This window comes from Antechinus flavipes, chromosome 3, assembly GCF_016432865.1.
Source record: "Antechinus flavipes isolate AdamAnt ecotype Samford, QLD, Australia chromosome 3, AdamAnt_v2, whole genome shotgun sequence".
NCBI lineage: Eukaryota > Metazoa > Chordata > Mammalia > Dasyuromorphia > Dasyuridae > Antechinus > Antechinus flavipes.
The window spans coordinates 612436165-612462105 of NC_067400.1; the positions used below are offsets into that span (position 1 = coordinate 612436165).

Genomic DNA, 25941 nt, shown 5'->3' on the forward strand with positions numbered 1-25941 from the left:
GGTCACTGCGGCTTACCGCCCCTGCAGGCACGCAATCCCCGCAGCCTGCACCCTCTTCCCCGCCCCCCGCCCCGGCCTCGCTCTTTCTCCGTATCTGGCTGTCGTTCCCCCTCCCTCTAGCATCTGCTCAGGCTCCCCTCCCCCCAGTCTCGAAGGTGTATTTGCCCAACCGAGATCCTTTAGCCGGTGGAAAGGACCAACTGTAATACCTCATCCCACCTCCCTCCCCCCTCTCTCCCCTGCCCCACCCACCCTCGCCCCGGGTCAAGAACCCTCGAGAGACCGAGAAACGCGGCCATCCACAGAGACGGATGCTCTCCCTAAGGTCCGGCCCCTGCCTATGTGTAATCCCGGAGGTCTCCCCCCGCACCCCGATAAACAATCACACTTCCGCACACACGTATACATGCCCTAGCGCATCTCGGGCCCTCCTCGCAGAAAACACCTTCCCGCTGCACTTCCCCAGGGGCTGGACCATCTAGTTGCCATAGCTACGGCTCAGATCAGTCATTCACTCATTCAGCGAACATTTATCCAGTTTACAAGATCCAGAGCCAGTGACATCCCCCTTCCCCTGCCTCCCCCCCCCCCAGGGAAGATCTCCCCATATACCAGAAGCTCTCCCCCTTCGCCCATCTCCCCCGCCAGGCTCCCCTCTCAGCCCCGGGGGAAGTCTTTTGCCTGTCATCCTCCAAAAGAGCAGGTTCCGTCTCCCCTCCAGTCTCACCAACCCAGGTTCCGTCGCCCCTCCAGTCCCTCCAGCCCAGATTCTGTCTCCCCTCCAATCTCTCCAGTCCAGGTTCCTTCTCCCTCCAGCTCCAAGACCCAGATCAGGGTCCTGGCTTTCTCCATCCCCTCAGACCAGAGTTCCCCTACCCTTCTATCTCCGTCCCTACTGGGTCCCCTTCCCCCCCCCCAGCCCCCAGTTGGGGTCCCCTTCATTCTTCTAGGGAGGATTCTCCTACTCCTCTAGACTTCCCCAGGTGCCCTCCCCAAATCTCCGAGAATGGGATTCCTGCTTCTTCAACTGTTTCATAACGGGGTCCCCTGTCCTCTTCCCAGGTCCCCACTAGCCACTAGATCTGGAGTCCACTTCCCTTCTTCCCCTTGACGGGGTCCCCCTTTCCTCCATCCTCCCGGCTGGGGTCCCCTGTAGCTACGGGCTTGGTAGAGCCTCGCTCCCTCTCACCCTGTGTGATGGGCTCGGGGGTCAGCATGGCTGGGCCGGGGGCGCGGAAGGCAGATGCAGCAGCTGCAGAGGGAGCCCAGATCTGACTGGGGGAGGGGGTCAGACTTGGAAGGGGGGGACTGGAGAGGGACCTCCGGGTTGGGGGCGGTGGAAAGGGCGGAGGCGGACACTGCAGCCAATGGGGGCTCCGTGGGGGGGGCGGGGGCGGGTTTCCCGGGCTCCCCGCCCCCGCCTCCCCTCGGCGACCCCTCCCCCTCCCGCATGCAAGCCCAATCCCCGCCTCGAGTGTCTGCGGAGCCCGTGGGCGGGGGCGCCTCCTAGTGGGGGGAGAGAGGGAGCGTCAGCCTTTCGGGGACTCAGGCGGCCGGACCGGCTGTGGGACAGAGACACGGACTGCGCGGGGATGAAGACTGGCCTTTATTAGAGGTTTGGAGGAGCTAGGGACTCTGTGGGAGTGGGACCGTGGGCAGCAGTCTTGGGAAACCTGTGGAGAGTGGGCGGGAGAAGAAGCTTAAAGTCAGGGAGGGACCTGTAGGCACAGGGAAATCCCAGGGGCTTGGGCTCTTCGGGACCCCCGTCGCCCCATTTCTTTCTCCTCGCTCAGCACCCGCACCCCCACCCACCGCGATAACGACCCATTACCTGGTCAGCCTCGGCGACTTCATCTCAGGCTCCTAACGCCTTCTGCTGGAGAGGCCTGGGGAAGGAAGGCAGAGGTGGGGGCCGCGCGGCCCGAGCGCCCCGGGAAATCCCCCTCCCCGGCTCCCGTGGCTGCCCACCCTCCTCTCCCATTCTCCTCCCCCGGCCGACGATCTTCCCGGGGGTTCTCCGAAGCATTCTGAGGCAGCCAGTGACCCCCCTCCCCAATCACAGTGACCACACCCCCTTCTCTAAGTGGGGCTACTCAGGAAGGGGCTCCGAAATCAGACTCACGGCGGATGGAACTGCGGAAAGTGCCCTCTTCTTCATCGGGCTCCCCAGTTCTGAGAAGTGCAAGGAAGGCAAAGAGAACCATGTTAGGCAATCGATGAAGGGGGGGAGGGGGAGAGAGACAGAGAGAGACAGAGAGCCAGAGACAGAGACAGAGACAGACAAAGAGGAGACAGAGAGAAAGAAGAGAGAGAAGAGACAGAGAGACAGAGACAGAGAGAAGAGATAGAGACAGACAGAGAGAAGGAGAGAGGAGGGAGAGGAGGAAGGGAGGAAAGGAGGGAGGAAGACAGACAAAGACAGACAGAGAGAAGAGAAGGACAGGAGGAAGGGAGGGAAGGAGGGAGGGAGAGAAAGAGAGAGAGAGAGGGAGAAGAAAGAAGAAGAAGAAGAAGAAGAAGAAGAAGAAGAAGAAGAAGAAGAAGAAGAAGAAGAAGAAGAAGAAGAAAGAAGAAGAAGAAGAAGAAGAAAGAGAAGAAGGAGAGAACAGAAAGGGGAGAGAGAAGAAAGAGACAGAGTTAGAAAAAATAGAATTTGAGATAGAGCAAGATAGAAATGAAGAGACAGGAACACACAGATTATACCCTGTGTGTCTGTCCAAGATAGATTAAGATAAAAAGAGATGAAAATAGAATCTGAGATGGAGCAAGACAGAAATGGAGAGAAAAGCAAAAGTAGAGAGATGAAAATACAATCACAATACAGAGAAGAGGTGAGAAATGAAGATGGAGTCAGAAGCAGAGCTGGAAGGGAAGGGATGACAAGGTAAAAAAAACAATCAGCTACATCACAAGTTCATAGTCTCACATACAATCTTCCTTTCCCCTTTTTCTTTACACTGAAATGTCATGTGTGTTGCATTCATAACAAAAAAAAAGAACTAGAAACTGAATGTTAAAAATGAAAGTTGTGTCAAAACCAGAAGTGGAGAAAGAGATTTGGAAAGACAAAAACAATCCTAGGAGAGAGGGAGGGATTAAAAGAGGGGAGAGAGAAGTGAAGGTGGAGAATGGAGCGCAAATGAATACAGAGAGACAGAGTCAGAGATACAGAGACAAAGAGATGATTCCAAGATATGGAAGGAGAAGAACAAAGTAGAAAGAAGTGAGATAGATGGGGAGGGTTGAGGATGGCTGGAGACAGCAAAGGAGATGAAAGACTTCATGAAGACAAAGGGGCAGCCCAGGGAATGGTGTGGCAAAGGGGGGTGGGGGGAGGAGTTGGGCTGGGAAGGGGGGAGGGGAGGATTACTCACTTTTGCTGTTGGTTGAATTTGCAGCGACATCTTCGGCCTGGGGGGAAGGGAATATCAATCAGTCAGTCAGTCAGTTGGTGCCAGACAGTGGGCGAACAGAGATGATAAAGGGACCCGGTGCCCACCTTCCAGAGGTTTACATTCTTTCCAGGAGACAACAGGTACCCAAACAAAAGTCTCCCCAGGATGAATGCCCTCGCAGATATGCGTGAGATCATTGGTCCCCGCTCCTTCATTCCCCCCTACTCCCCATGCCTAGCTTGTCCCTTGTGTTTTGAGGAAGACTTACTGAGGATGATGAGGATGCCCAGGATGAAGAGGACGCCAGCAAACACTAGCCCTCCAATCCTCAGGGACTGGTAGTCTGAGAGAGGAGAGAGTGAGGAGTGAGGAAGTAGGCCAGAGAGGGGACCGGAGAGGGGGCCAGAGAGCAGGTCAGAGAACAGGCCAGAGAGGGGGTCAGAGAGGGGACCACAGAGCGGGTCAGAGAGGAGGCCAGAGAGGGATCCAGAGTGGGCCAGGGAGTGGGCCAGAGAGGGGGTCACAGAGCGGGCCAGAGAACAGGCCTGAGAGCGGGCCAGAGAGGGGGGTCAGAGAGAGGGCCAGGGAGGGGGCCATGGATTGGGGGCAGACAAAAGATACACACGTGGATCAGTCCTTACCATATGTGAATGGGTCTCTTTCCTTCGGAGCTTCTGGAAAGATACAAGGATTGGGGTTAAGGAGATAGATTGGGGGATGCTAAAGACAGGAGTGGCGGCTCTGGCCTCTAACTGGCCATGTCCCCCAAGAAATGGGACTTTTCGAGACGCCGGTCTTTCCGTCTATAGTTTGGAGGGTGGAATGTGATCCTTTCTCCCTTTCTGGCTCAGTGGAGAAAAAAAAATTGGTGGGAATCAAAAGGCCTGAGTCGTAATCCCATGTGCCAAGTCCCTCACTCAGTATGGAAAGCTAAGCAATGCCTCACTCTCTCTGGGCCTCAGTTTCCCTTTCAATAAGATAAGACTAATCATCCTGGCCCGGTGACCTCACAAGGCTGTTGTGTTCTAGAAATGAGCTGTTGATACTTGGGATGGCACAGTGTGGCTTCTGCCTGGGATGCCCACGTGGCCGTTCTTGTGCCCCAGATTCACTCCTTGTCCCTGTTATGTTTGGTGTGACTCCATGTTAAATAGGGTTCTCACCCTGGAGGAGGCCGGCTTCTCTGGGGAGAGTCTGAGCTACACAGATAACTCAGGTGTTTGGAGGACCTAGATGTACCCCACTGGGTACTGGCTGATGGTTTGCCTAGCACCATGGCAGTCTCTCCCCGATCCCCAAGTCGTCCTCTCTCCTCTCCACCCACTAGACTCACCAGCTTTGGCCACTGAGATCAGGGCTATGCAGAGGAACAAGAGCTGGGTGAGGGGCTCCATCGTCCTGTGGGGAAACAGTGGATCCAGTTAGGTTCCCCCGGGAACGCCCTTCCCACAGCCAGTGCTGAGCCAGATCCCAAAGGGTTAAGTCTAAGAAGGGCCTAGGACCTAATCCAGCCAGAGCCATCTGGACCAGTTGGTCGCCCTGAGATACGAAGGGAGCCCTCCTAGGGCTGGGATACCAAGCCAGAACAGAGGGTCATGGGAAACATTGCATAGGGCAGCCCAGGGCAGGCACTGCGGAGGCAGAGTTGGGGGGACACAGCCTTGAACCCACATGGCAGACTGCAGTTCCCCAAGATAGAGAAGGAATGGGGGATTCAGGGCCCAGTTTCTTGGAGGTCCGGCCTCAGAGAGAGGAAAGAGAAACAACAGAGCTGGGGGAAGGGAGAGAGACAGGCAGAGAGAGAGACAGAGACAGAGACACAGAGAGAAAAAGACAGAGAGAGACAGAAAGAGACAGAGACAGAGACAGACAGATACACAGAGACAGAGCTAGACACACAGAGAGATTCAGAGGCAGAGAGAGAGAGACACAGAGAGCAGCGGAGGGACAGAGAGAGACAGAGACACAGATACAAACACAGACAGAGAGAATGAGTGAGTGTGTATGTGTGTGTGATACAACAGAAAAGTACCAGATACAGAGGTGTAAGAGACCCAGAAAGTGCAGTGTCATCCAGAAGAATCATACAAATCCCCCTGGGATGAAGAGACACACTCACACACATATACTCACAATTACATTCACACGCACTCACACTCATACACATATTCACACACACACTCACAACCACACTCACACACACTCACTCACATACACATTCACACAACCACACAAACTCACTCACAATCACACACACATACACATACACACAATCACACTCACACACATACATACACACTCACAATCACATACACACACATACACACACAATCACACTACACACATACACACTCATACATACACATACTCACAATGACACTCACACTCACAATCACACTCGTAATACTCACAATCACATTCACAAACGTACACTCAATCACACACTCACAAACACACACATACTCACAATCACACATACTCACAATCACACACATACACACTCACATACACATTCACACAACACACACACTCACAGTCACTCACACACTCATTCATACACACTCACAGTCACATTCACACAATCACACATACACACTCACTCACACACACTCACAATCACACTTACATACATACACAATCACACACACATACCATGACACAATCACACTCACAATACTCACAATCACACACATACAATGACACATACACTCACAATCACATTCACACACATACACACTCATAATCACACTCACTCACACATTCACACTCACATATACATACACACTCACACAATCACACACATTCACACACACTCACAATCACATTCACACACACTCACAATTACAACCACACACACTTACAATCACCCTCACCCACACACACTCACACATTCACACTCACATATACATACACACACATTCACACTCACATATACATACACACTCACACATTCACACAATCACACACACTCACAATCACATTCACACAATCACACACACTCACAATTACAACCACACACACAATCACCCTCACCCACACACACTCACACAATCACACATACAATCACATACACACACTCACAATTACACTCACACACACATTCACACAATCACTCACATTCACACAATCATACACTCCCAATTACAATCACATACACTTACAATCACACTCACACAATCACACATACTCACAATCACACTCACACACACTCACAATCATATTCACACAATCACACACACTCATAATTACAATCACACATACTCACAATCACTCTCACACAATCACACATACACTCACACACACACACTCACAGTCACATTCACACAACCACACACACTCACAATTACAATGACACACAGTCACAATCACATATATACACAATCACACTCACACCCTTCAAACACTCACACAAGGTCACACAGTCCATTCTCAGTCATTGAAACATCCCTGGCATCCTGCCAAGCCTCGCCTGACCCTTGGGCACGGGACCCAGAGGTATAAATATCTCCAGCATCATCCTAGAGGAATTCGCCTCCCCGTGTAGCCATGACAACTGCACCCATTAATTCCTTTTAACTCCTAGAGGGTCGCCCCACCACAGCCAGAAAGGGGCTGCAGCGACCAGCCAGGGGAGCCCCGGCAGCTCCAGCTCACGGCCCTCCCCCCGCCCCAGCCCCCACTCCTGAGACTCGGTGGTTCTTTGCCAAGGGGTGTCATTGTTGACAAAAACAAACGCTCAGGGAGTTTCTAGAACAGTCGGACAAACAGGCGGCGACATCTGGGGCAGCGGGCTGAGGAACTTGCCCCGACTGCATCTGGAAGAGCCAGATGGAACAGTGTTTGTGCTGGAGGAGTGGAGCAGTGTCCAGCGGTTAGGGAGTGGGGCGTTCGCGCGCGCACACACACACACACACACACACACACACACACACAAACATATAATCACACACACACTCACAAACATGTACTAACACACACCCTCTCAGTCACTCACATACACACACACACACACACACAAACTCACACACACATTACACACACTCATACACTCACACACACACACACACACACACACTCACCCTCTGACACTCTAGCACACAGCTTGACCCAACAGCCCTGCCCCAAACGCCGGGAGGGCCTCTTTAGAGCCAGGAACCCTTGCTCCGTCCTCTCCCAGAGTTCCAGGGTGGGGTGTGTGTGCGGGGGTTGGGGGGAGCTCTCCCTCCTCGCCTCTGTAGCTGGGGTCCGGCCCGCAGCCGCCGGCCTGGGGCAGATACACATCCAGATTCCGCTGTTATTCCCCAGCCCGGGACGGGAGAAGAGGCGCTAACAACATAATTCTCTCTTCCTCTCAGGCCCCTCTGTGGGCGAGAGGCGGGAGCCCCAAAGCCAGGGGAGGTAGAGCAGAGCCACAGCGAGCCCCCACCCCACCCCCATCATCCCACTGCCTCCATGCTCCTTCACACACTCCCGTACCGGCCCGGGACATTCTCTCCTCTCTGCTCCCAAAATAGGAACCCCTCCTCCCAAAGCAAAGGCAGAGCCAGGGGACGGGGCAGATCCTGGGGGGGGGGGGGGGGGCTCAGGGGCTTGGGGGAAGCTCACCCCAACAGACCCGTACTCGATCCAAGGCTGTCTGCGTTCAGGGGTCCCGAAGGCTCTGCTGAGGACCCCCTGGGCTGGATGCACCGCCCCCTCCTCCTCCTCCTCCTCTTCCCCTCCCTTCCCCTCCCCTCTCCTCCCCAGGCACTGTAACTGGAGCCCAGGCTGGAGGGAGGCCAGGGGGCGGGGGACTTGGGGGGGTGCGGCCCCCGGCCGGAGCAGGCCCAGGGCCCGTTAGCTTAACTCTCTCCTCTCAGACAAGGGTGAAATACACTACTGGTGGGCACCCACCCGGCAGCGAGGGGACCGTGGGGCCGAACTTTCTGGCCGTTTGACAACACACATGGGTCTACCTCATGCCAGGCTGATAGGGCCAGCCCAGCCCCCTCCCCAGGCCTCTCCAACAGGAGCCTCTCTGAACGTTCCAGCAGCTCCTGCAAAGGCCCTCGCTCACCCCAAAGCCTGCTGGGATTGCCCAGGGGAGAGCCGGGGGCCCCTTTCTCTCCATTCCTCCTCCGGGCAGTGTCTGTGACCCCCGTTGGGGAGCCCTACTTTATTCCAAATGTGCTGCTTCAGACCCCTGTTCAGTCATGTCCAACTCCTTGTGACCCTATTTGGGGTTTTCTTGGCAAAGATGCTAGAATGGCTGGTGGTTTCCTTCTCTGGCTGATTTATTTTAGCGGGGGCTGCTAAAGTGGTTTGCCCGGGTCCCTCAGCCGTGAGACAGGATTTGAACTCAGGCTTAATGAACCCAGGCCTGGTGACTGTACCACCCAACTTCATGAGACAGTAGCGTGTTCTCTCCCTCCCTCTCTGTGTGTCTCTCTGTGTCTCTCTCTCCCTCTGTGTCTCTGTCTCTCTGTGTCTCTCTGTTTCTGTCTCTGTCTCTGTTTCTCCCTCATCTCTGTCTCTCATACTAACACACTCACACACACTCACAATGCACACACACACCCCAACGCTCCCAGGCAGCTCGTCTAGTTCCTAATCACTTCCCCGGCCTCGCCGCCCAGCCGGAGCCCCCCTCTCCTGTGGCCCCCCCTCTGCCCCCATGCCCACTTTTGGAGCTGCCGTTCCAGAAGCCCCTGGGTCTGGGTCAGGCCTCTGCTGCTTCCCCACCCCACCGGGCACCTCCCCTGTCACCTTCACATCTGGATGTCGGATGCCCGTGGGCCTGGGCACGCTCCCATCTGGACTCAGCTCTGGGGCAGAGCCCCTCACACTCTCCTGCCCCAGATCACTCCCAGGGTCACTGACCAATCCTGGTTAATGATCATCTTAATGTTTGAACAGCCCCAGAGAGAGAAAAGAAGCTCTGAGCCTGGGACGTGGCCACCTGGGTATTAGATCGGTCTCCAGTCCGCGGACCTCCTCCCCCCTTCCAAACCTTGACAAGAGTTCCCCCCACCCCACCCCTTCCAGGAAGCCTTCCTGGATTAATCCCAGCCAGTTACAATCAAAAGCCCCCAGCAGGAGCAGAGAGGGTCATGGTGCAGGGTCAAGGGCATAGAATTTGGGGGAGGTCAGAAAAGCTGGTTTGGATCCCCATTCAAAGCCAAGGTCTACTGCTTGCTATTGACGTGACTGTGAGCATAACCCCTAGAATTCTCTGGAACTCAGTTTCCTTTTCTGCAAAATAAGGCCATCAAGCAGAATGGCCTTTAAGGCTCCCATGACCTAATGGTCTCAGATTGAATGCGGTGATTGGCCAGGAGCCTCTGAGGGACTAAAGGAGCAGCAGGGATCTGTCCCGCAGCTGAGACTCCCGCTGAAGGGGAACTCCCTCCGCAAGCCCCCCTTTTGTGTAACTCTCGGTTGCTGTCCTTCGTTCTCAGGGGCCCGATATGACTCGAGTTACCGTGTGTCTGACTGTGGCTGATCAGACCAGCGGGAGCTTAGAAGGCCCTGACGCCGGGTGGACACAACGAGTCCCGGGGAACATTTGGGACGGACTCTCAGAGCACCAGTTGGTAGGAGGGCGGCTAGGTGGTGCAGTGGATGGGCGCCTGGCCCGGAATCAGGAAGATGAGTTTTCCTGAGCTGTGGGACCCCGGGCATGTCACTTTACCCCATCTGCCTCAGTTTCCCCATCCATAAAATGAGCTGGAGAAGGAAATGGCAGCCCCCTGCAGGATCTTTGCCAAGAAAACCCCAAATGGGGTCCCAAAGAGTTGGAAATGCTAGTTTCTGAAACCTGATTTGAAATACAAATCTGACCCCAGGCCCAGCATTCTAGCCAGTGGCCGCCCCATTCTTTGGACATCATCCTCCACTTTCTCCTCCTTATCTCTTAGGAAGAGGTGGCTGATCCTTCTTTTTGATCTCATCCCCTTCTAACTTTTTGGGGAGATTACTGCACCCAACAGTCAGCCTTTAATCTTCATTCTCTATCTCCTTAATTCTCTTATCTCCTCACTTTCTCATTCTATTTTTAGTGGGTTTTTTGTTTGTTTGTTTTTAATATTGAATATCTGAGGCTAGATTTGAACTCAGTTCCTCCGGACTCCAGGACTAGGGCTTTATCTGCTGAGTATCGCTTCACTCTTTAACTGTTACCTGTCCACATGGGCCCCATCCTTACAAAATCTCCCATAATGCAACCGCCCCTGCTACTGTGGCTCTAGTTCCCAGCCAGATTCCTAAAGAAAGCCATTTACAATCAATGCCTCCACTTCCCCACCTCTCGGTCTGCTGAAGCCTCGGCATCCAGCCTCCAGAGCGCCCAGGGATCTATCGGACAAGCCCAACGGCCTTTCCTCAAGCCTTCTCCTTCACTTCTCCCAGACGGATTTTGGTTTTGCGCACTCAAGGCTCTTCTGGACTCTCCTTCTCCACGTCAGATCCCTCCTGTCTCGCTGCCTCTTCACCGGGCCCACTAAGGGAGGGTCGTGCTCCAAGCTCTTCTCCAGCTGTGCTCTCTCACTCAGTGCTCACGGACTCCTGGAGAGCTGACTCTCTAGGCAGCTGACTCGCAGGTCCATTTACCCAGCGGTCACCTCCCTGCTGGGCTCCAGTTTTGCGCTGCTGACTGCTTTTTGGACTGGGGCATCTCAGAGGGAAGTGTCCAAGACAGAGCTTTCTTCCCAGACCCTGTTCCCGACCACTGCCCTTCCAGCCCCTCGGCTTGCAACCCAGGTATGTTATTCCTCCATGCCTTGTCATTTCCTTGTGCACGACGTCCCCATTGTCTCTCTCCACTCCCATTGCTAGTACCCCTGGACCTCCCACTCCTGCTTCTAAGCCTTTGCCCCGTGTCCCAATGCTCTGTTCATCTCCACCTGTAGAATCCCAGGAGTCCTTCAATATTTGGTTAAGGGCTGCTTCTCTAAGGAGACCTTCCCTGGGCCTTCCATGTGTCAGGAAGATTATCTTGTGTCCTCTTTTTTCTCTCCCTACTTCCTTCCCCTCCCCCCATATCTTCTGTCAATATGTTGCTTTCTTTACCTTCCTCTTTGTCTTTTCATCTCCTCTTTCTTCTATCCATCTTTTTGCATGCCCTTCTTTCTCCTCCTTCCTTCTTCTTCTTCTCTTCCTCCTCCTTCCTTCTTCTTCTTCCTCCTGTTCTCCTTCTTCTTCTTCTTCTTCTTCTTCTTCCTCCTGTTCTCCTTCTTCTTCTTCTTCTTCTTCTTCCTCTTCTTCTTCTTCTTCTTCTTCTTCTTCTTCTTCTCCTTCTTCTTCTTCTCCTTCTTTTCCTCTTCTTCTTCTTCTTTTCCTCTTCCGCCTCCTCCTCCTCCTCCTCTTCTTCTTCCTCCTTTTCCTCCTCCTCCTTCTCTTTTCTCTTCTTTTCCTCCTCCTCTTCTCCCCCTCTCTTCACCTCGCTTCTATCAATGTCTCTTTCCCTCTCTCTCTCCTTTTTCTCCACTGTTCACTTGTATGTCTTCTCTCTTTTTCTACCTTTGTCCCTCTCTGTGTGTCTCCTGTCTGTATATCTCTTCCCTCTCTGATTCTCTTCCTCCCATATATATATATGTGTGTGTATACACACATACGTACACATTATAGTCTTTTTCCTAGACTTTTTTATTTTATTTTTAATTTATGGAATAAAAGAAGCATTTCCATAACAGAGTACAATAAAATATGTTTACACATGAAACTGCAAATCTATTGTGCTATAGATATATCAAGAAAAAGAGCCGGGCAGAAGCAGGCTGGCATATACGTGCCTGTATGTGCAGTGTGTGTGTATGTATGCATATAGACATTTGTATATTTCTGACCTTATCATTCAGTGCAAACTGTCGCCTGCAGAACTAGCGCAGATCTCTTCCTCGACAAATCGAGGCCTTTTCGAAATGGGCCCTTTTTGGCGCGTGCTGTCTCCCTCACTTGAATGGAAGCTCCTTGAAGGCAAGAGCTGCTTTTGCTTTCTCTCCATCTCCTCAGTCCTTGGCCACTAGCAAACACAATAAATACTCAATTGATCGTTCGGTGATCTTTCAGGTCCTCTCTAGGGCTAACACTCTGCAGACACCTCCCTCCGGAAGATCGAAGACCTTATCATGGACCTGAGCCAGCCCCTCATTTTACAGAGGGGGGGTCAGAGAAAGAACGTGATCTGCCTTAAATCATGCCGGAAAGAGAGAGTGGCCGAGGGAGGATTTGAACCCACAACCCCATTCTCTTCTCCCTACACTGTGTTACATTTATACCTTCACCTGTTCCTCGGGTCTGCGGTGTTTCTGATTTTCCCTAAACAAAGGCTGGGAGCCGGTGACTCTAGGATTCATCCATCCATCAGTCTGTCTCCTCACTAATTCTGGGAGGGGGGAATCCAGATCCACGTTTTCTCTAGATGGGATCTGCTAATTCACGTCTCAGATCCTAGGAGCACAGAGCCCGATCCCTGTAGCCATTGACTCCAACCCCATTAGATCCAGGAAATGGAGGCGCAGAGAAGTGGCGCTTTGGCCAGAAAGGGCCCGGGTGGGATTTGAACCTGGACAAATCCTTTACTTCCGGCCTCGAGCTCTCTCTACTACCCTGTGCTGATCCGCAGCTCATCTGGCACTGCTCCGCCTGTCCGGGGTAACACAGCTAGCCTGGATCAGAAGAAGGCTCCAGGCGGCGAGTTCTCAGAATTATTTGTTCTCAAAAATGAGAAAATTTTCACTCATGTAAAATAAGTTCTAACAGCACTTGACCTTTCTCTCATGGGGTCGGAGCAGGGAAAGAGTGCTTTGGAATAATAGACCGAGTACCAGCTTTGGCATTAGGAGGATCCGGGTTCAAATTCTGCCTCTTTCTAAGTCTTAGTTTCCTTTTTTGTATAATAAGAAGGTTGGATTAGATAGCCTCTAGGATCTTTCCCCACTCTAAATTGGTGACTGTAATATAGTAGACTAGGAATGGCTTATATTAATAATAATCATCTCCGGGCAGCTGGTGCAGTGGTTAGAGCACCAGCCCTGAAGTCAGGAAGATATGAGTTCGAATATGACCTCAGACATTTAACACTGCCTCGCTGTGTGACCCTGGGCAAGTCACTTAATCCCAATTGCTTCAGCAAAAATAAATAATGATGATCATAATCTCAATTTACACAACGCTTTTTACGAATATTATTTGTCCTCACAACCACCCCAGAGGTAAGTGCTATTGGTATCCCCATTTTACAGGTGAGGAAACTGAGGCAGACAGAGTGAAGCGGGAAGTGCCGGAGGCCGGGGTACTCAGGGCTCGCTCGGGGTGGGATCAGGGTCTCCCCGCTTGGGGCTGGTAGCTCAGCCTTCAGTTCCCTTCTGGTTTGATTTCTCGGAAGGGCGGGAAGGGAGCTCAGCGCCGGCACTGTCCAGCAGAGGGCAGCCTGGAGCCGCGTTTCTCGCCGCGGCCGGACTCGCGCAGCAAACCTCCCGGAGGCTGAAGTCCCTCCCCCCGCTCCCCTCCCCCCGTGCCCCACCCCGTAATAGGGAGGGCTCCGGGATGGCTTCTGTCCAGAGGCTGGAGCTGAGGAAGGAGTGACGTTTATCTCAGCGGTCCCTCAGGCGTACAATGCGCTTTTCAGTTTGGGAAGCACTTTCGGAAACTTTATCTAGAGGGGCGCTCTGGGGTCCGGGGTCCCCCCGGGGCGACCCAGGCCACTGCTCCTCCCGTCCCCTCTCACACACAACCTCACCCCTCCTTTTCTGAGACTGAAGCTCCTGGTCCTCTGCGCCCACCCCGCCCCACCCAGCCCCCCAGCCCCCCAGCCCCCCAGCCCCCCAGCCCTCCTGCCCGGCCCTCCTTTGGTGCCCTTTCTTCCTGCTTGGGGGGGGGAGGCTTGGGGTCCATTCTGTCCCCTCCCTGGAGGCGGTGTCTTTCCTAATGGTCTCTGACCCTCCCCCCTCCAACATCCTCTCCCCCCTCACCCCGCCACCCCTCAACTCCGGCCTGAGTCTCTTTCCCAACCCCCCCAGGGAGAAAGGGACTGGAGGAGGGAGCTAGTGACAGACAGGGACCAGAGACAGAAGGCTCGGGAGGCAAAGGAGAGGCCCAGACAAAGGCAGCCAGAGAGGGAGGCGGCAGGGGACTGGGAGATAGCGCTGCCCTGGGCAGGAGGAGGCAGGGGCCGAGGCCGGAGGACAGGGGGGCACGCCGAGGCGAGGGCAGGGCCCACAGGCCGGGGGCCCCAGGGAGCCGGCCAGACAGGCCTGGGCTGGAAGGTGGAGGAAAGGAGGCACCGACACAGACCCGGACCAGCCTGGGCCACCAGCCCAGGCTTGCGGAGACACCATGGGGGGGCTGGAGGGAGCCAGGCTGCTGCTGCTCCTGCTGCTCTTAGGGGGGGCGGGGACAGCCTGGGAACCACACAAGGGGAAGTGCCCCCCAAGTTGTTCCTGTACCAAAGACAGTGCCCTGTGCACCGGCTCCCCTCACGTGCCCGAAGGCTTTCCCCCTACCCTGCTGTCCCTGTGAGTCTGCCCAAAGCCAAGTTGGGGAGGGGGTGGCCCCTGGGGCTGGGGGCTGCTTGGATCCCTGAGGGGGAGGACAGCAGTTAGGAGACCGGCCTCTTTGAGAAAGGAGATGGATGGCTGCGGGTGGGGATGGGGAGGGAAGCCAGGACCCCAGAATCCCAGGAAGAATGGGGAGGGAGAGACAGGTAGAGGCCGGGCCTCCAGGGTCCTTGGAGGATAAGGAATGGATAATGGGGTCTTCGAGGGGAGATGGCAGCTTGGGTCCTCAGAGTAGAGCTGGGAGCGAGGAAGCCCGATTGGCTGAAGCGCTGATCCGGTCCCCCTCCCCCTCCCCTCAGGTCTCTGGTAAGATCTGAAGTGACTCACCTTACTTCTGGCAGCTTCCTAGAGGTCCCTTCCCTGCACCTTCTGTAAGCTGTCGGACTCTGGGACAGACAGAACGCCCACCAGGCGTGCTGGGAGAGCGGGAAGGAAGGGAGGGGACTGGTGGGGGCTATTAATGTGTCTCTGGAGCCGGGCCAAAGTGTGTGGGAGGGGGAGCTGGGGTCCAGCAGCTTGGAGGGGGAGGGGGAGGAGGGGAGACGAGGACAGAGCCCTCTTCTCAGTCCGGCGCTGGGCCCCCAAAGCCCCGCTCCCTCTCAGTCTCTTCACAGCCAACACCTTCTCTGTGATTGGAGATGATGCGTTTGCTGGGCTCTCCTATCTCCAGTATCTGTGAGTGGGGCCTGTAGGATGAGAGGATGGGGCATTACTTGGGGGAAAAGAGAGATGGAGCTGAGGAGGTTGGGGGCTGCATGGGCTGGGGGATGGGGGGGAGGACTGAGAGTTGGGCTGGTGATTTTCCCATGATTCCTCCCCAGCTCACCTTACCTTTCAGAGTGGGAGGATGGGAGAGGGGTGTGAACTAGAGCCTTAGGAGAGCTGGGTCACCCCGACTCTCCCTGTGATCCCAGGCCAGTCAAGTTGTGTTTCTAGGCTCAAGTCACCCCTACTTTGAAACGGGAAGGAGGTCTCTGACCCACCTGCCTCATGGGAGGAGGCTTCTGGGGAGCCCGCTGCTGGGTCCCTGAAGCTGGGGTTACCCCTGGGGCCCCCTCTTCTCCCCAGGTTCATCGAGGACAATAACATCAGCTCCATCTCCAAGAATGCCCTCCGGGGGCTGAGATCCCTCACACATCTGTGAGTGTCCCACAGTCATCTCCCTTTACCCAGAAACCACCCAAGATGTCCCAGTCAGTGACATGGAAACTCCCCTGAAAGTAATTCCCCCAACCACTCTGGAGCTGCTCTCATCCCAGGGTGCCCTTGGATTCTTTTGGGTCTTACCAGTCCATGCCCCGTGCCCCGAGGCCACATGAGGAGGAAGTGATGTTAGCTATGTCTCCCCATCTTTTACTTACTTCTCTGCACCCCAGGAGTTTGGCCAATAACCACCTGCAGACACTGCCCAAGTTCCTGTTCCGAGGATTGGAGACCCTGAGCCATGTGTGAGCCACAGGGAAGGAGAGGGGAGGAGTAGGTTGGGTGGGAACAGGAAGTGGGGATCCTCCCATAAGTGTCCCTCAACTTCCCGGAATGAGGTGGAAAAGCTGGGCATAGGATAGAGAAAGCTGCAAGCTCTAGAGAGAAGTCAGAAGCTGGGGACATGAAAGGAAAAGAGAGAAAACAGTCCACATAGAGGAGGCAGTGGAAAGACTACTGACTTGGGAGTCAATGGGTCTGAATTCAAATCTCACCTTTTCCACTTACCGCCAGGTGACTTTGGACAAGTCACTTAACCATAGAATTAGATGACCTCCAAGGTCCTTCTGAGCTCTGCCTTGACGCTCGCTTCCCTAGAGCTCATCCATCACTAGGGGAGCTTTAAGGAAAAATGCAGAGACCACTTGTCAGTGCCATGGTCCGGCTTGGAATAATTATGATGTGGAGTGATTCCTACCTGAACATTCTGTGATTCTGGAAGAGACGGGGGGAGGAGGGGGGGGGGGACACAGAAGGTGGACAGTTTGAGTACATAGTTAATGATGACACCCAGGCTAGATTCGGATTGGAGGCTTCTCACTCACTACTATTTCTAGGATCCTGGGCTAACCCCTTGATATTCCTGGACCCATTTGCTCCTCTTTGGATTAATTAGCTCATATCTAAAAATCTCTTCCAATTCTAAATTCTGTGAAGCCAATCAGAAAGCCCAGATCATCACGGGTGGCATCCCCCAGCAGGGGCTCACAGGGAGGAACGGGAAGGCCCAATATCCTTTCTCTCATTTTCACCCCCCAGGGATCTTCGGGGAAACCCCTTCCTCTGCGACTGCCGCCTGCTGTGGCTGGTCCTGTGGCTGCCCCGAGTGAATGCCAGCGTGGGAGCGGGGGCCTGTGCCGAGCCCCCTCCATTAGCCAATAAGCAGCTCCAGCACCTGGACCCGGACACCTTCCACTGCAGGACTGTGGGTATGACTTTTCAGGGAAGCCCAGACCATGAAGGCAGGAATGGGGCATGTTCATTCAACAGGCCTTTTCTTTTACTTTTTTTCTTTAACGTTGTCATTCTCCCTGGTTATTTTTTATTATTATTATTATTCTCCCTATCTTTTTTAGAATAGCTTTTTTTTATTTTTCCAAATACATGCAAAGATAGTTTTCCATATTCACTTTCAATAAGCATTTTTAAATGCCTAATGCAAACACCTATTAATGGACACATCATCTCTAATAGAATGGAAGAGTTCTAAAGGCAAAGACACTTTTTCCCCTTTTTTAATATATCCCCAGCTCTTAGCACAGTGCCTGGTACCTACGAAGCCCTTAAAAAAAAAAAAAAAAGATTGTTGATTGATCTCTAAGTCACCTGAGGCAGCTGGGTGGCTCAGTGGATAGAGCACCTGGCCTGAAGTCAGGGAGACCTGAGTTCAAAAGAGGCCTCAGATACTCACTAGCGAGTCATTTTACCCTTGTTTGCCGTATTCCACTCAAGAAAGAAACAACTCACAGCTCTGGTATCTTAGCCGAGAAAACCCTATGCACAGTATTGGTATGATATGTTCTATGGGATCACAAAAAGTCAGACATAATTGAATGACAAGAGGAAGGTGATCGTGACACACAGTGGCTAAAGAGCCAGGAGACAGGAAGGCCCGAGTTCAAATTTCACCTCTGCTGCATATTGCCCCTATGACCCTGGGCAAGTCACTTATGCTCTAAGGAACTAAGACTCTTCAGTTGCAGAACAGATGCCATCTGCAATGATGGATGGAATTTCCTCAAGATGGGGTCCCTAAACTAATGTTCTAGGCTCTCTGCTGGGGCCACAAAGGGGGGGAGAAAACCCTCTGCTTTCCAGAAGCTTATGTTCTATGGAGGAGGGGCAAGATATGGCTGAGATTTGAGGAGAGCAGAGGCCAAAAGTCAGGATGCCAAGTTTCTGAAAGGCCAACTCACTGACCAAGGGGCTGGATGTCAGCATCCTTGAGAGAACTGAGACCCCGTCAGCCAGAGTGGTTGTTTGACTAACCCATTAAGTGAAAAACCAGAGAATGGAAGTACCAAAAATGAAATAATCCCTATTTCCAACAAGTTTGCATGTTCATGGGAGAGATGAATACATTATAAAATATATGAGGGGCAAATTTAAAGCTTATAAATATATTTGTATATACATAATGTTATCTATGTCCATATATTATTGGAAGGTGTGTCATTAAATACAAGAGAGTTTGGACATTTGTATTTGGGAGAAGGGACATCAAAAAATGCAGAAGATGGCACTTAAGCTGTATCTCCTAGGAAGAAAGGGACCCTGTGAGAAAGCTATAGGAAGGGAGTGCCTTCCAGGCCTGGGCGACAGCCAATTAAAAAGCTCTGAGACAGGAGATGGAGTATCAGGATTGAGGCCAGTTTGCCTAGTTGGCAGGGTGTAAATGTTAAGTGAAGCCAGCGAGCAGAGGTTAAGGTTCCCTGGTGCTTGAGCAAAAACTTTCTTATTTAAAAAAAAAAGTTTTTATCTTTTCTCAATTATATATAAACAAAATTTTTAAAGATTTTTTTTTTGAGGTCCATATTCGCTCCCTCTCTTCCCTCTCCTCTCCTTGAAAAGGCAAGCAATTTGATATTAACTATTCCTGAGCTGTCATGCAAAACATTTACATATTGGTGGTGTTAGCAAAAGAAAATGAAGACCCAAAAGTCCAAGAAAAATAAAGCTTTAGAAAGTGAGCTTCTGTCTGCACTGGGAGTCTATTTTCCTTCCAGAGGCAGACAGCATTTTGCACGAGAAGTCCTTTGGATCTTGGATCACTCTATTGCGGAGAAGAGCTAAGTTAGTCCTGGCTAACCATCATTACGATGTAGCTCTTGCTGTGTACAGTGTTCTCCCGTTTCACTTTGCAGCAGTTCCTGTAGATTTGAGGCTGATCATCATTACAATGTTGCTCTTGCTGTGTACAGTGTTTTCCAGGTTCTGCTCATTTCACTTTGCAGCAGTTCCTGTAGATTCAGGGTAATCATCATTACAATGTTGCTCTTGCTGTTTACAATGTTCTCTGGGTTCTGCTCATTTCACTTTGCATCAGTTCCTGTAGATTTGAGGCTGATCATCATTTCAATGTTGCTCTTGCTGTGTACAGTATTCTCCCAGTTCTGCTCATTTCACTTTGCATCAGTTCCTGTAGATTCGGGGCTGATCATCACGACAATGTTGCTCTTGCTGTGTACAGTGTTTTCCAGGTTCTGCTCATTTCACTTTGCATCATTTCCTGTAGGTTTGAGGCTGATCATCATGACAATGTTGCTCTTGCTGTGTACAGTGTTCTCTGGGTTCTGCTCATTTCACTTTGCATCAGTCCGTGTAGATCTCCCCAGGTTTTTCTGAAAGCACTCCTCAGCCCAGACTGAGCTGACTCCTCCTCCTGTTGCCCTATCCTAGAGCTGTCCTGGTTCCAGACTCTAGGGGAGCCAGCGCTTGGTGTGGAAACCTTCTCCTACCTGGGGGAGCCGCACGTGGTGCTGGCCCAGCCCTTCGTGGGCAGGTGCCTCTTCCTGGTCTGGGATTACCTGCAGCAGCGCTTCCGACCTGATGGAGAGATCCCGGGTGAGAGCCTGACCCTCCCCCTCACCAGCCCCTTGCCTTGCCTTCCCCTCCCCCCCGCCCCACCCAGACTCTGCCCTCCCGCGCCCCCGCCGCCCGAGCCCCGCCCCGTTCCGGGTACCCCACCCCGTGACGTGCCCTCCTCCCCTCCCCTCCCGCCAGCGCCGTCGGTGGTGGCCTGTAAGCCCCTGGTGCTAGGCTCGCGGCTGTTCGTGCTGGTGGCCCGGCTGTGGGGGGGATCCCAGCTGTGGTCCCGCCCGAGCCGGGGGCTGCGTCTGTCGCCGACCCAGGCCCTGGCCCCGGAGCTGCTGCTCAAACCTAACGACGCCGAACTGCTCTGGCTGGACGGGGAGCCGTGCTTCGTAGTGGCCGAGGCGTCCAAGGCCGGCCGCACCACCCTGCTGTGCCGCGACGGGCCGGGCCACGGCTTCTACCCGCGCCAGAGCCTGCACGCGTGGCACCGCGACACGGACGCCGAGCCCCTGGAGCTGGCCGGGGAGCCGCACCTGCTGCTGGCCTCGGCCTCGCAGAGGCCCGTGCTCTACCGCTGGCAGCACGGCCGCTTCTCGCGGCGCACGGACGTGCCCGAGGCCGAGGACGTCTACGCCACTCGCCACTTCCAGGTGGCCGGAGACGTGCTGGTCTGCCTGACCCGCTACCTGGGCGACTCCATGGTGAGGGCCGCGGGCGGGGGCTGCGGCCGACCTCGGCCTTCCGCACCTCACCCAGCTTTGGACCCTGCTCTCGGAGGAGGGAGAGGCCGGCCTCGGGGTTGGAGTGGGGAGTGACAGGGATCGAATCCGGGCGACTCCCAGCCTCTCTTGGTCACAAAGAGATCACTTGGCACTGCCCTTAAAAATGGCATGATGGGACAGGGCTACCAGTTTAACCAACCGAGCCTCAGTCTCCTGACTTGTAAAACGAGTAGGTTGGATTCCACGGCCTCCAAAACCCTTTCAGCTCTTGCTTCCTGATTTTGATATCCTTTCCAGATCAGAATTTTAGGATTAACACCAGTTGGCACCAGGTCCCCAGATTTTTTATTTTTTGGCAGGGCAATTGGAGTTAAATGATTTGCCCAGGGTCACATAACTAGTGTCTGTGGTGGAATTTGAATTCAGGTCCTCTTGATTCTAGGGCTGGTGCTCTATGCACTGTGTTATTTAGCTGCCTGAAGCCCCAGGTTTGATTTCTTGCTCCTGAAGCTGTTTCTCCTACTCTTTATTCTGCTCTCATAACCCTCACAGGTTACCCCCGTCCCATTTCTGACCCCTTTAACCACCAACCAACCCAAGAGCATTTATTAGGCACCTTCTCTGTGTCAAGCACTGAGAATATAAGACAAGAGGCTAAAATCCTCCCTGTCTACCACCAGCAGTGTAATGGGGAATTCATTATGTTCCCAGGGCCAGCCAGCCCATAGCAGCCAGCATTTATAAGCTCTTTAAGGCTTGCTAATTGCTTTACATTTATTTTCCCACTTGATGCTCACAGCAATTCTGGGAGGTTGGTACTATTAGTATCCCCAAATGAGAACATGAAAGCTGAGTGAGGTTAAGTTAGAAGGAAGAAAATACACATTTATTAAGTACATATTATGTGCCAGGCACTGTGGCAAACACTTGACAAATATTACCTCATGTGATCCTTATAACAATCTTGGGAAGTAGATGCTTTATGATGTTTATTTTATAGTTGAGGAAACTGAGGCAAACCGGTTAAGGGACTCCTCCAAGGTCACCCTGATAGTAAGCATCTGAGGCAGAATTGGAATTTGGAACTTCTTGATTCCAGGCCCAGAGTGGCTTCTCTATATAAATATATTACAAAAGAAATACAATGTGATCTGAAAGAGAAGGCACTTGCGGTTAGAGGGGTAGACACAGGTATGAGGAAGGAAGGAATGATGGGACCTAGGAACCAGCCAGTTAAAAGACCCTGGGGTGGGATATGAAGAATTTAATGAATACCAGCTAGGAAAACCAGATGGCTGCCCACCATGGGACAGAAGGGATTGATGTGCAAGGTCTGGAAGGGAAGGTGGGGACCAGCTTGTATGTCCAACAAAAAGCTTGTATTTTATCCTAAATGGTTATTTAAGCCCTGGGAAGATCTGCTTGACATGAGTGGAAAAGGAGGCTCAGATCTATCTTTGAAAGGGGGCGGTTGCAAGGATTGGGGGATGCTCTCAGCAGCAGGAAGGGGCAATTACATGTGCAGAGGGGAGGCGGGAGGAAGATCAGTTCAGGCGAGGGTCCACCCTTTGTTGGTTGAGCTGGCAGAGGGGTGGAGTGTTGAAGAAGGGGTCTGCGGAGTAGACCAGTCATCCTTGCTGAGGAGGCCGGACTTCTGTATGCAAAGCACAAGGAAATGATCTAGGTCTGGCCATATGGGATGAACCAAAGGTGCTCAGAGGAAGGAAATGGCCTTGGAGCTCCAGGAAGGGGCAGCCAGGAGCAGGTGGATCATGAGCCAGGATGACACCAGGAGAGGGCAGTGCCAAGTGGGCTGCTAGCTCTAGCAGAGGCTTCAGGGTAGGGACAGATTTGGGGGATGGGAAGAGACCAATTTGGATATGAGAAAGAGCTGGAGAGGAAGTCCGAGCAGATGGAGGAGGCTTCCCAGCTAAGGAACTTGGCCTCCCGTCCCATAATGGAGACAGGCTCCTGTAGCAGAGTCCGGCCTGTCCCAACTGTTCCGCTTCCTCCTTGAGTGACTTTGGGCAGGACACCTCACCTCACTTATCTCCTCTGCAGAATGAGGCAGCTGGATCCTTCCCCTCTATTTCTAATGAGATTTAGTATTTCAAGCCTTGTTTAAATCCACTCAGTGGATTCATTTATAAAAAGAGATAAGGGTACCTATTGTTCCCTAGGATTATCCTAAGTGGTGATTGGATCAGGAAAATGACTAGATTGTGAAGTGTAAATGGGAATTAAACAGAAAATAGAGGCAGGGAGGCCAATGAGGAGGCTGTTAGAATAATCCAGACTAGAGGGACAGTTAAATGACACTGCAGTGGACTGAGAACTAGCCCAAGTCAGAAGGACTTGAGTTCAAATAGGACCTCCGATACTTACTAGCTGTGTGACCCTGTCTTTGTATCTCAAGTCCTGGCAGTTAATCGATCGATGCACATTTATTAGGTATTGATTATTTGCCACCTACTATGAAAAAGTGAAAATGTTCCCTGTACTCAAGGAGCTTATATTTAACACATACATGTATAGGTACCCAGAGTACCTATAGAATATATCCAGAGTAAATACAAGGTATGCTTAGAGGGGAAGGATTGAGAGAACCAGGAAAGGCCTCCTACAGGGTAACATGTGAACTGAGCTTGAAGGCAGCAAAAAGATCGAATCCTAGGTGAGTAGGATTGGTCAGAAGCTTCCCTACAATCTGAGAATGCCATAACCCCACCCCACTCCCAGAAGTCCCAGGATAGGGGACTCTAGACCACTGCCTCCCAACCCTGAACTCCATCTCTGCAGGTGATGCGCTGGGATGGGTCCATGTTCCGTCCACTGCAGGCGCTGCCCTCCCGAGGTTCCCTCATCTTCCAGCCATTGCTCATTGCTGGGGACCAGCTAGTCCTGCTGGGGAGCGACTTCACCTATAGCCTGGTCTTCCAATATGAGCCAGACTCAGGGCTCCTGAAGCTGCTGCAGGAGCTGGGGCCTCCGGTGCCCTCGGCTCCCCGGGCCTTCTCTTTCATCTCCGTGGCCGGCCGGAGGTTTCTCTTCACTGCCAACTTCAAGGGCCCCACCCAAGTCTATCAGCATCTCATCCAGGACCTCAGTGCCTGAACAGGGAGGAATGGAGGCCCCCACTCCTTCTCCCATGAGCCCAGAAGGGCTGGGAAACTTGTGACTGCATCTCGACATGGAAGGAGCCCGGTGCTGGGAGATCAGGAGACTTAGGGTCACTCTGCCACAACTAATTTACTGAGAAAGTCCAGTCTCTTATTTGTTCTAAGTTTCCTTTCTTGGAAAAAGGAAGGGGATTGGATTGGTGACCTTTAAGGACCCCTCAGTTCTAGCATCCTGTGAGTCTTTGAAGGTTGGGTGAGGATGGGCCTGAGGAGACACTCCTTGGAGGAGTTAGTATGGCACAATGGAAACTGTGTTTAAAGAAGTCTTGGGTTCCATTCTTTGCTCCACTTCATCTATGAAATGGGTTGATGGCACCAGAGAGTTGGCCTGGATAATCCCAAAGGACCCCTCCAGCTTTTAACTCCTATGACCTAGAAGTCTATTGGGACCGTCCCACCGAACCCTCAGATTCTGAGACCGTGTCCAGACAATGCCCCTGACCCTCCTGGCCACTGAGGGGACTTACCTTCTGAGAAACCACATATTGAGCCAGAGAATCCCAATCATCGGAAAGCTGCCCCTGACATGGCGGCAACGGGGTAGCAGAGAAATGGCAGCGATAGACCAGTGTGGCCAGCTCTGGGCTCGGAACTAGGAAAGCTCGGTTTGAATGTTCCTGATACTAAATTATGGGATTCTGAGCACAACATTTAATCTCTCCATGCCTCAGTTTCCAGATCTGTAAAATGAGGATTTTGTGCTCCTACCTCACAGGGGTGTTGTGAGGAAAGTGCTTTGTAAATCTTAAAGCACAGGAACCTGAGTGGTTGTTTTTACATGTGGGAAGGATGGGGACAGAAGAGAGTACCTTGGTATACAGGCCCAGAAATGTTCCTTGTGTTTGACTAGAGGGTTGGCTGGTGTTTAGGGTCTCTAGGGCTGAAGAGAGAGGAGGGTTGTGTTTTTTGTTTTTTGCTGTGAGAGGACACTGGTAGTTTATAAGTAAGAGGGGAAAAGGAAAGGGGGGAGTTGTGTGTGCTTAAGGGGTGGGGGGGAAGGGATAGGGGTACACAGGGAAAGGGGTGGACAGCTTGTCTTGGGTGTGGAACAGTGAGGGGAGATGAAATTTTCACAAGTAGGGAAGAGGGTATTGTGTATGAAGGGATAGTTGGGATCAGGGAACTGAAATGGTGGGGGGAGATGGAAGGAGGATGAATAAAAGGGGAAGAGGGGGTTGAGTGTGTAGGGGTGAAGGCAGGCGGGGAATGGGGAGGAAGTGAATGCGGGGAGGGGAGGAGCTGTTACATGGGATGGGAAAGGTTTGGTATGGGGGCTGCCATATGGGAAAGGATGAGAGATATGTGGGATGGAGGGTTCTGTATAGGGGAGAAGTGTTTTATGGGAAGGGGTAGGAAGAGGAGAGGGAAAGGGTATCATGTGCAAAAAGGGAGGAGATATCACGTGTGTGTTTGGAGAGCTCGGGGAGAGTGGCCAACCTGAGACACCCCATTGCTCCTCTCGTTCCTTCTGCAATCAATCCATGATCATGACAGGATGTCACGGGACTCCTAGGAAGTTCTCCTCCCCATGCCCTCAAGGACCCCCCCAATAGAGACCTGAGCCAGGAATAGGGAAGGGTGCATATGAAAGGAAAAGGTGGGAAAAGACCGACACCATTTTGGCTGAGGAGCTACTCGGGGCCAACAGGGCCTGGCTTATATAACTGGTACTCTGGTACCCCAGGGTCTTGGGGGGAGCAGTCCAAGAAAGCAAGAAGCAGGTGACCAGGGCCCGGCATGGGAGAACCACACATATACTCCAAAGGATGGGGAGCCCTTCCTGGGAGAGGGTGTCCTTGGGGCCCTAAGAAGAGTATTCTCAAATCTGAGGAGGCAAGAAAGATCTCTCTAGGATCTTTGAGGACCCAAGAAGGGTATCTTACAGTAGACAGGATCCTAAGGTCTTTTAGGTATGTTACTCTAGGTCCTTGATGCTTGGAGTAAGCTGTCCTGCAATGGAGGGTCTTTGAGACTCCCGGAAAAGTCCCTGAGGTCTTTGGGATTCTTGGAAGGGCATCCTGAGATTTTTAGGGCTTACGGGAAGCTAGAATAGGAGTTTTTGAGGTTTTTGAGGCTCTAAGAGAGAATATCCTGG

At 52.7% G+C, this 25941-nt stretch overlaps 2 protein-coding genes across 4 annotated transcripts; one reads left to right on the forward strand and one right to left on the reverse strand.

The window, feature by feature from the left end:
- Positions 1-1583: 1583 nt before the first annotated feature.
- On the reverse strand, positions 1584-9238 carry FXYD1 (FXYD domain containing ion transport regulator 1). 3 transcript variants are annotated; one of them, XM_051988987.1, is made up of 8 exons: positions 9141-9238; positions 4729-4793; positions 4037-4069; positions 3664-3738; positions 3375-3411; positions 2123-2172; positions 1832-1886; positions 1584-1673 (listed from the first exon to the last, which is right to left on the reverse strand). In XM_051988987.1, the coding sequence occupies exons 2-7, from the start codon at positions 4787-4789 to the stop codon at positions 1864-1866; spliced, it is 279 nt and encodes a 92-aa protein (XP_051844947.1). In that variant the 5' UTR covers positions 4790-4793; positions 9141-9238; the 3' UTR covers positions 1584-1673; positions 1832-1863. The 3 variants fall into 3 exon arrangements, with proteins under 3 accessions (XP_051844947.1, XP_051844946.1, XP_051844948.1); XM_051988986.1 differs by lacking the exon at positions 9141-9238 and adding an exon at positions 8001-8114; XM_051988988.1 differs by lacking the exon at positions 9141-9238 and adding an exon at positions 8011-8029.
- A 4945-nt stretch (positions 9239-14183) lies between these two features.
- LGI4 (leucine rich repeat LGI family member 4) lies at positions 14184-24605 on the forward strand. The gene is made up of 9 exons (XM_051988935.1): positions 14184-14887; positions 15229-15300; positions 15533-15604; positions 15998-16069; positions 16306-16377; positions 17171-17340; positions 19811-19975; positions 20135-20646; positions 23467-24605. The coding sequence occupies exons 1-9, from the start codon at positions 14709-14711 to the stop codon at positions 23779-23781; spliced, it is 1629 nt and encodes a 542-aa protein (XP_051844895.1). The 5' UTR covers positions 14184-14708; the 3' UTR covers positions 23782-24605.
- Positions 24606-25941: the final 1336 nt, after the last annotated feature.

Excerpts from the sequence above, each read along its gene's own strand:
- FXYD1 (XM_051988987.1), bottom strand. The coding sequence starts at position 4,789 with ATGGAGCCCCTCACCCAGCTCTTGTTCCTCTGCATAGCCCTGATCTCA. Across the intron at positions 4,070-4,728 it reads GATCTCAGTGGCCAAAGCTG|AAGCTCCGAAGGAAAGAGAC; the intron begins GTGAGTCTAGTG and ends GTATCTTTCCAG. Across the intron at positions 3,412-3,663 it reads GGGCATCCTCATCATCCTCA|GCCGAAGATGTCGCTGCAAA; the intron begins GTAAGTCTTCCT and ends CCTTCCCCCCAG.
- LGI4 (XM_051988935.1), top strand. The coding sequence starts at position 14,709 with ATGGGGGGGCTGGAGGGAGCCAGGCTGCTGCTGCTCCTGCTGCTCTTA. Across the intron at positions 15,605-15,997 it reads CTCTCCTATCTCCAGTATCT|GTTCATCGAGGACAATAACA; the intron begins GTGAGTGGGGCC and ends TCTTCTCCCCAG. Across the intron at positions 16,070-16,305 it reads CTGAGATCCCTCACACATCT|GAGTTTGGCCAATAACCACC; the intron begins GTGAGTGTCCCA and ends TCTGCACCCCAG.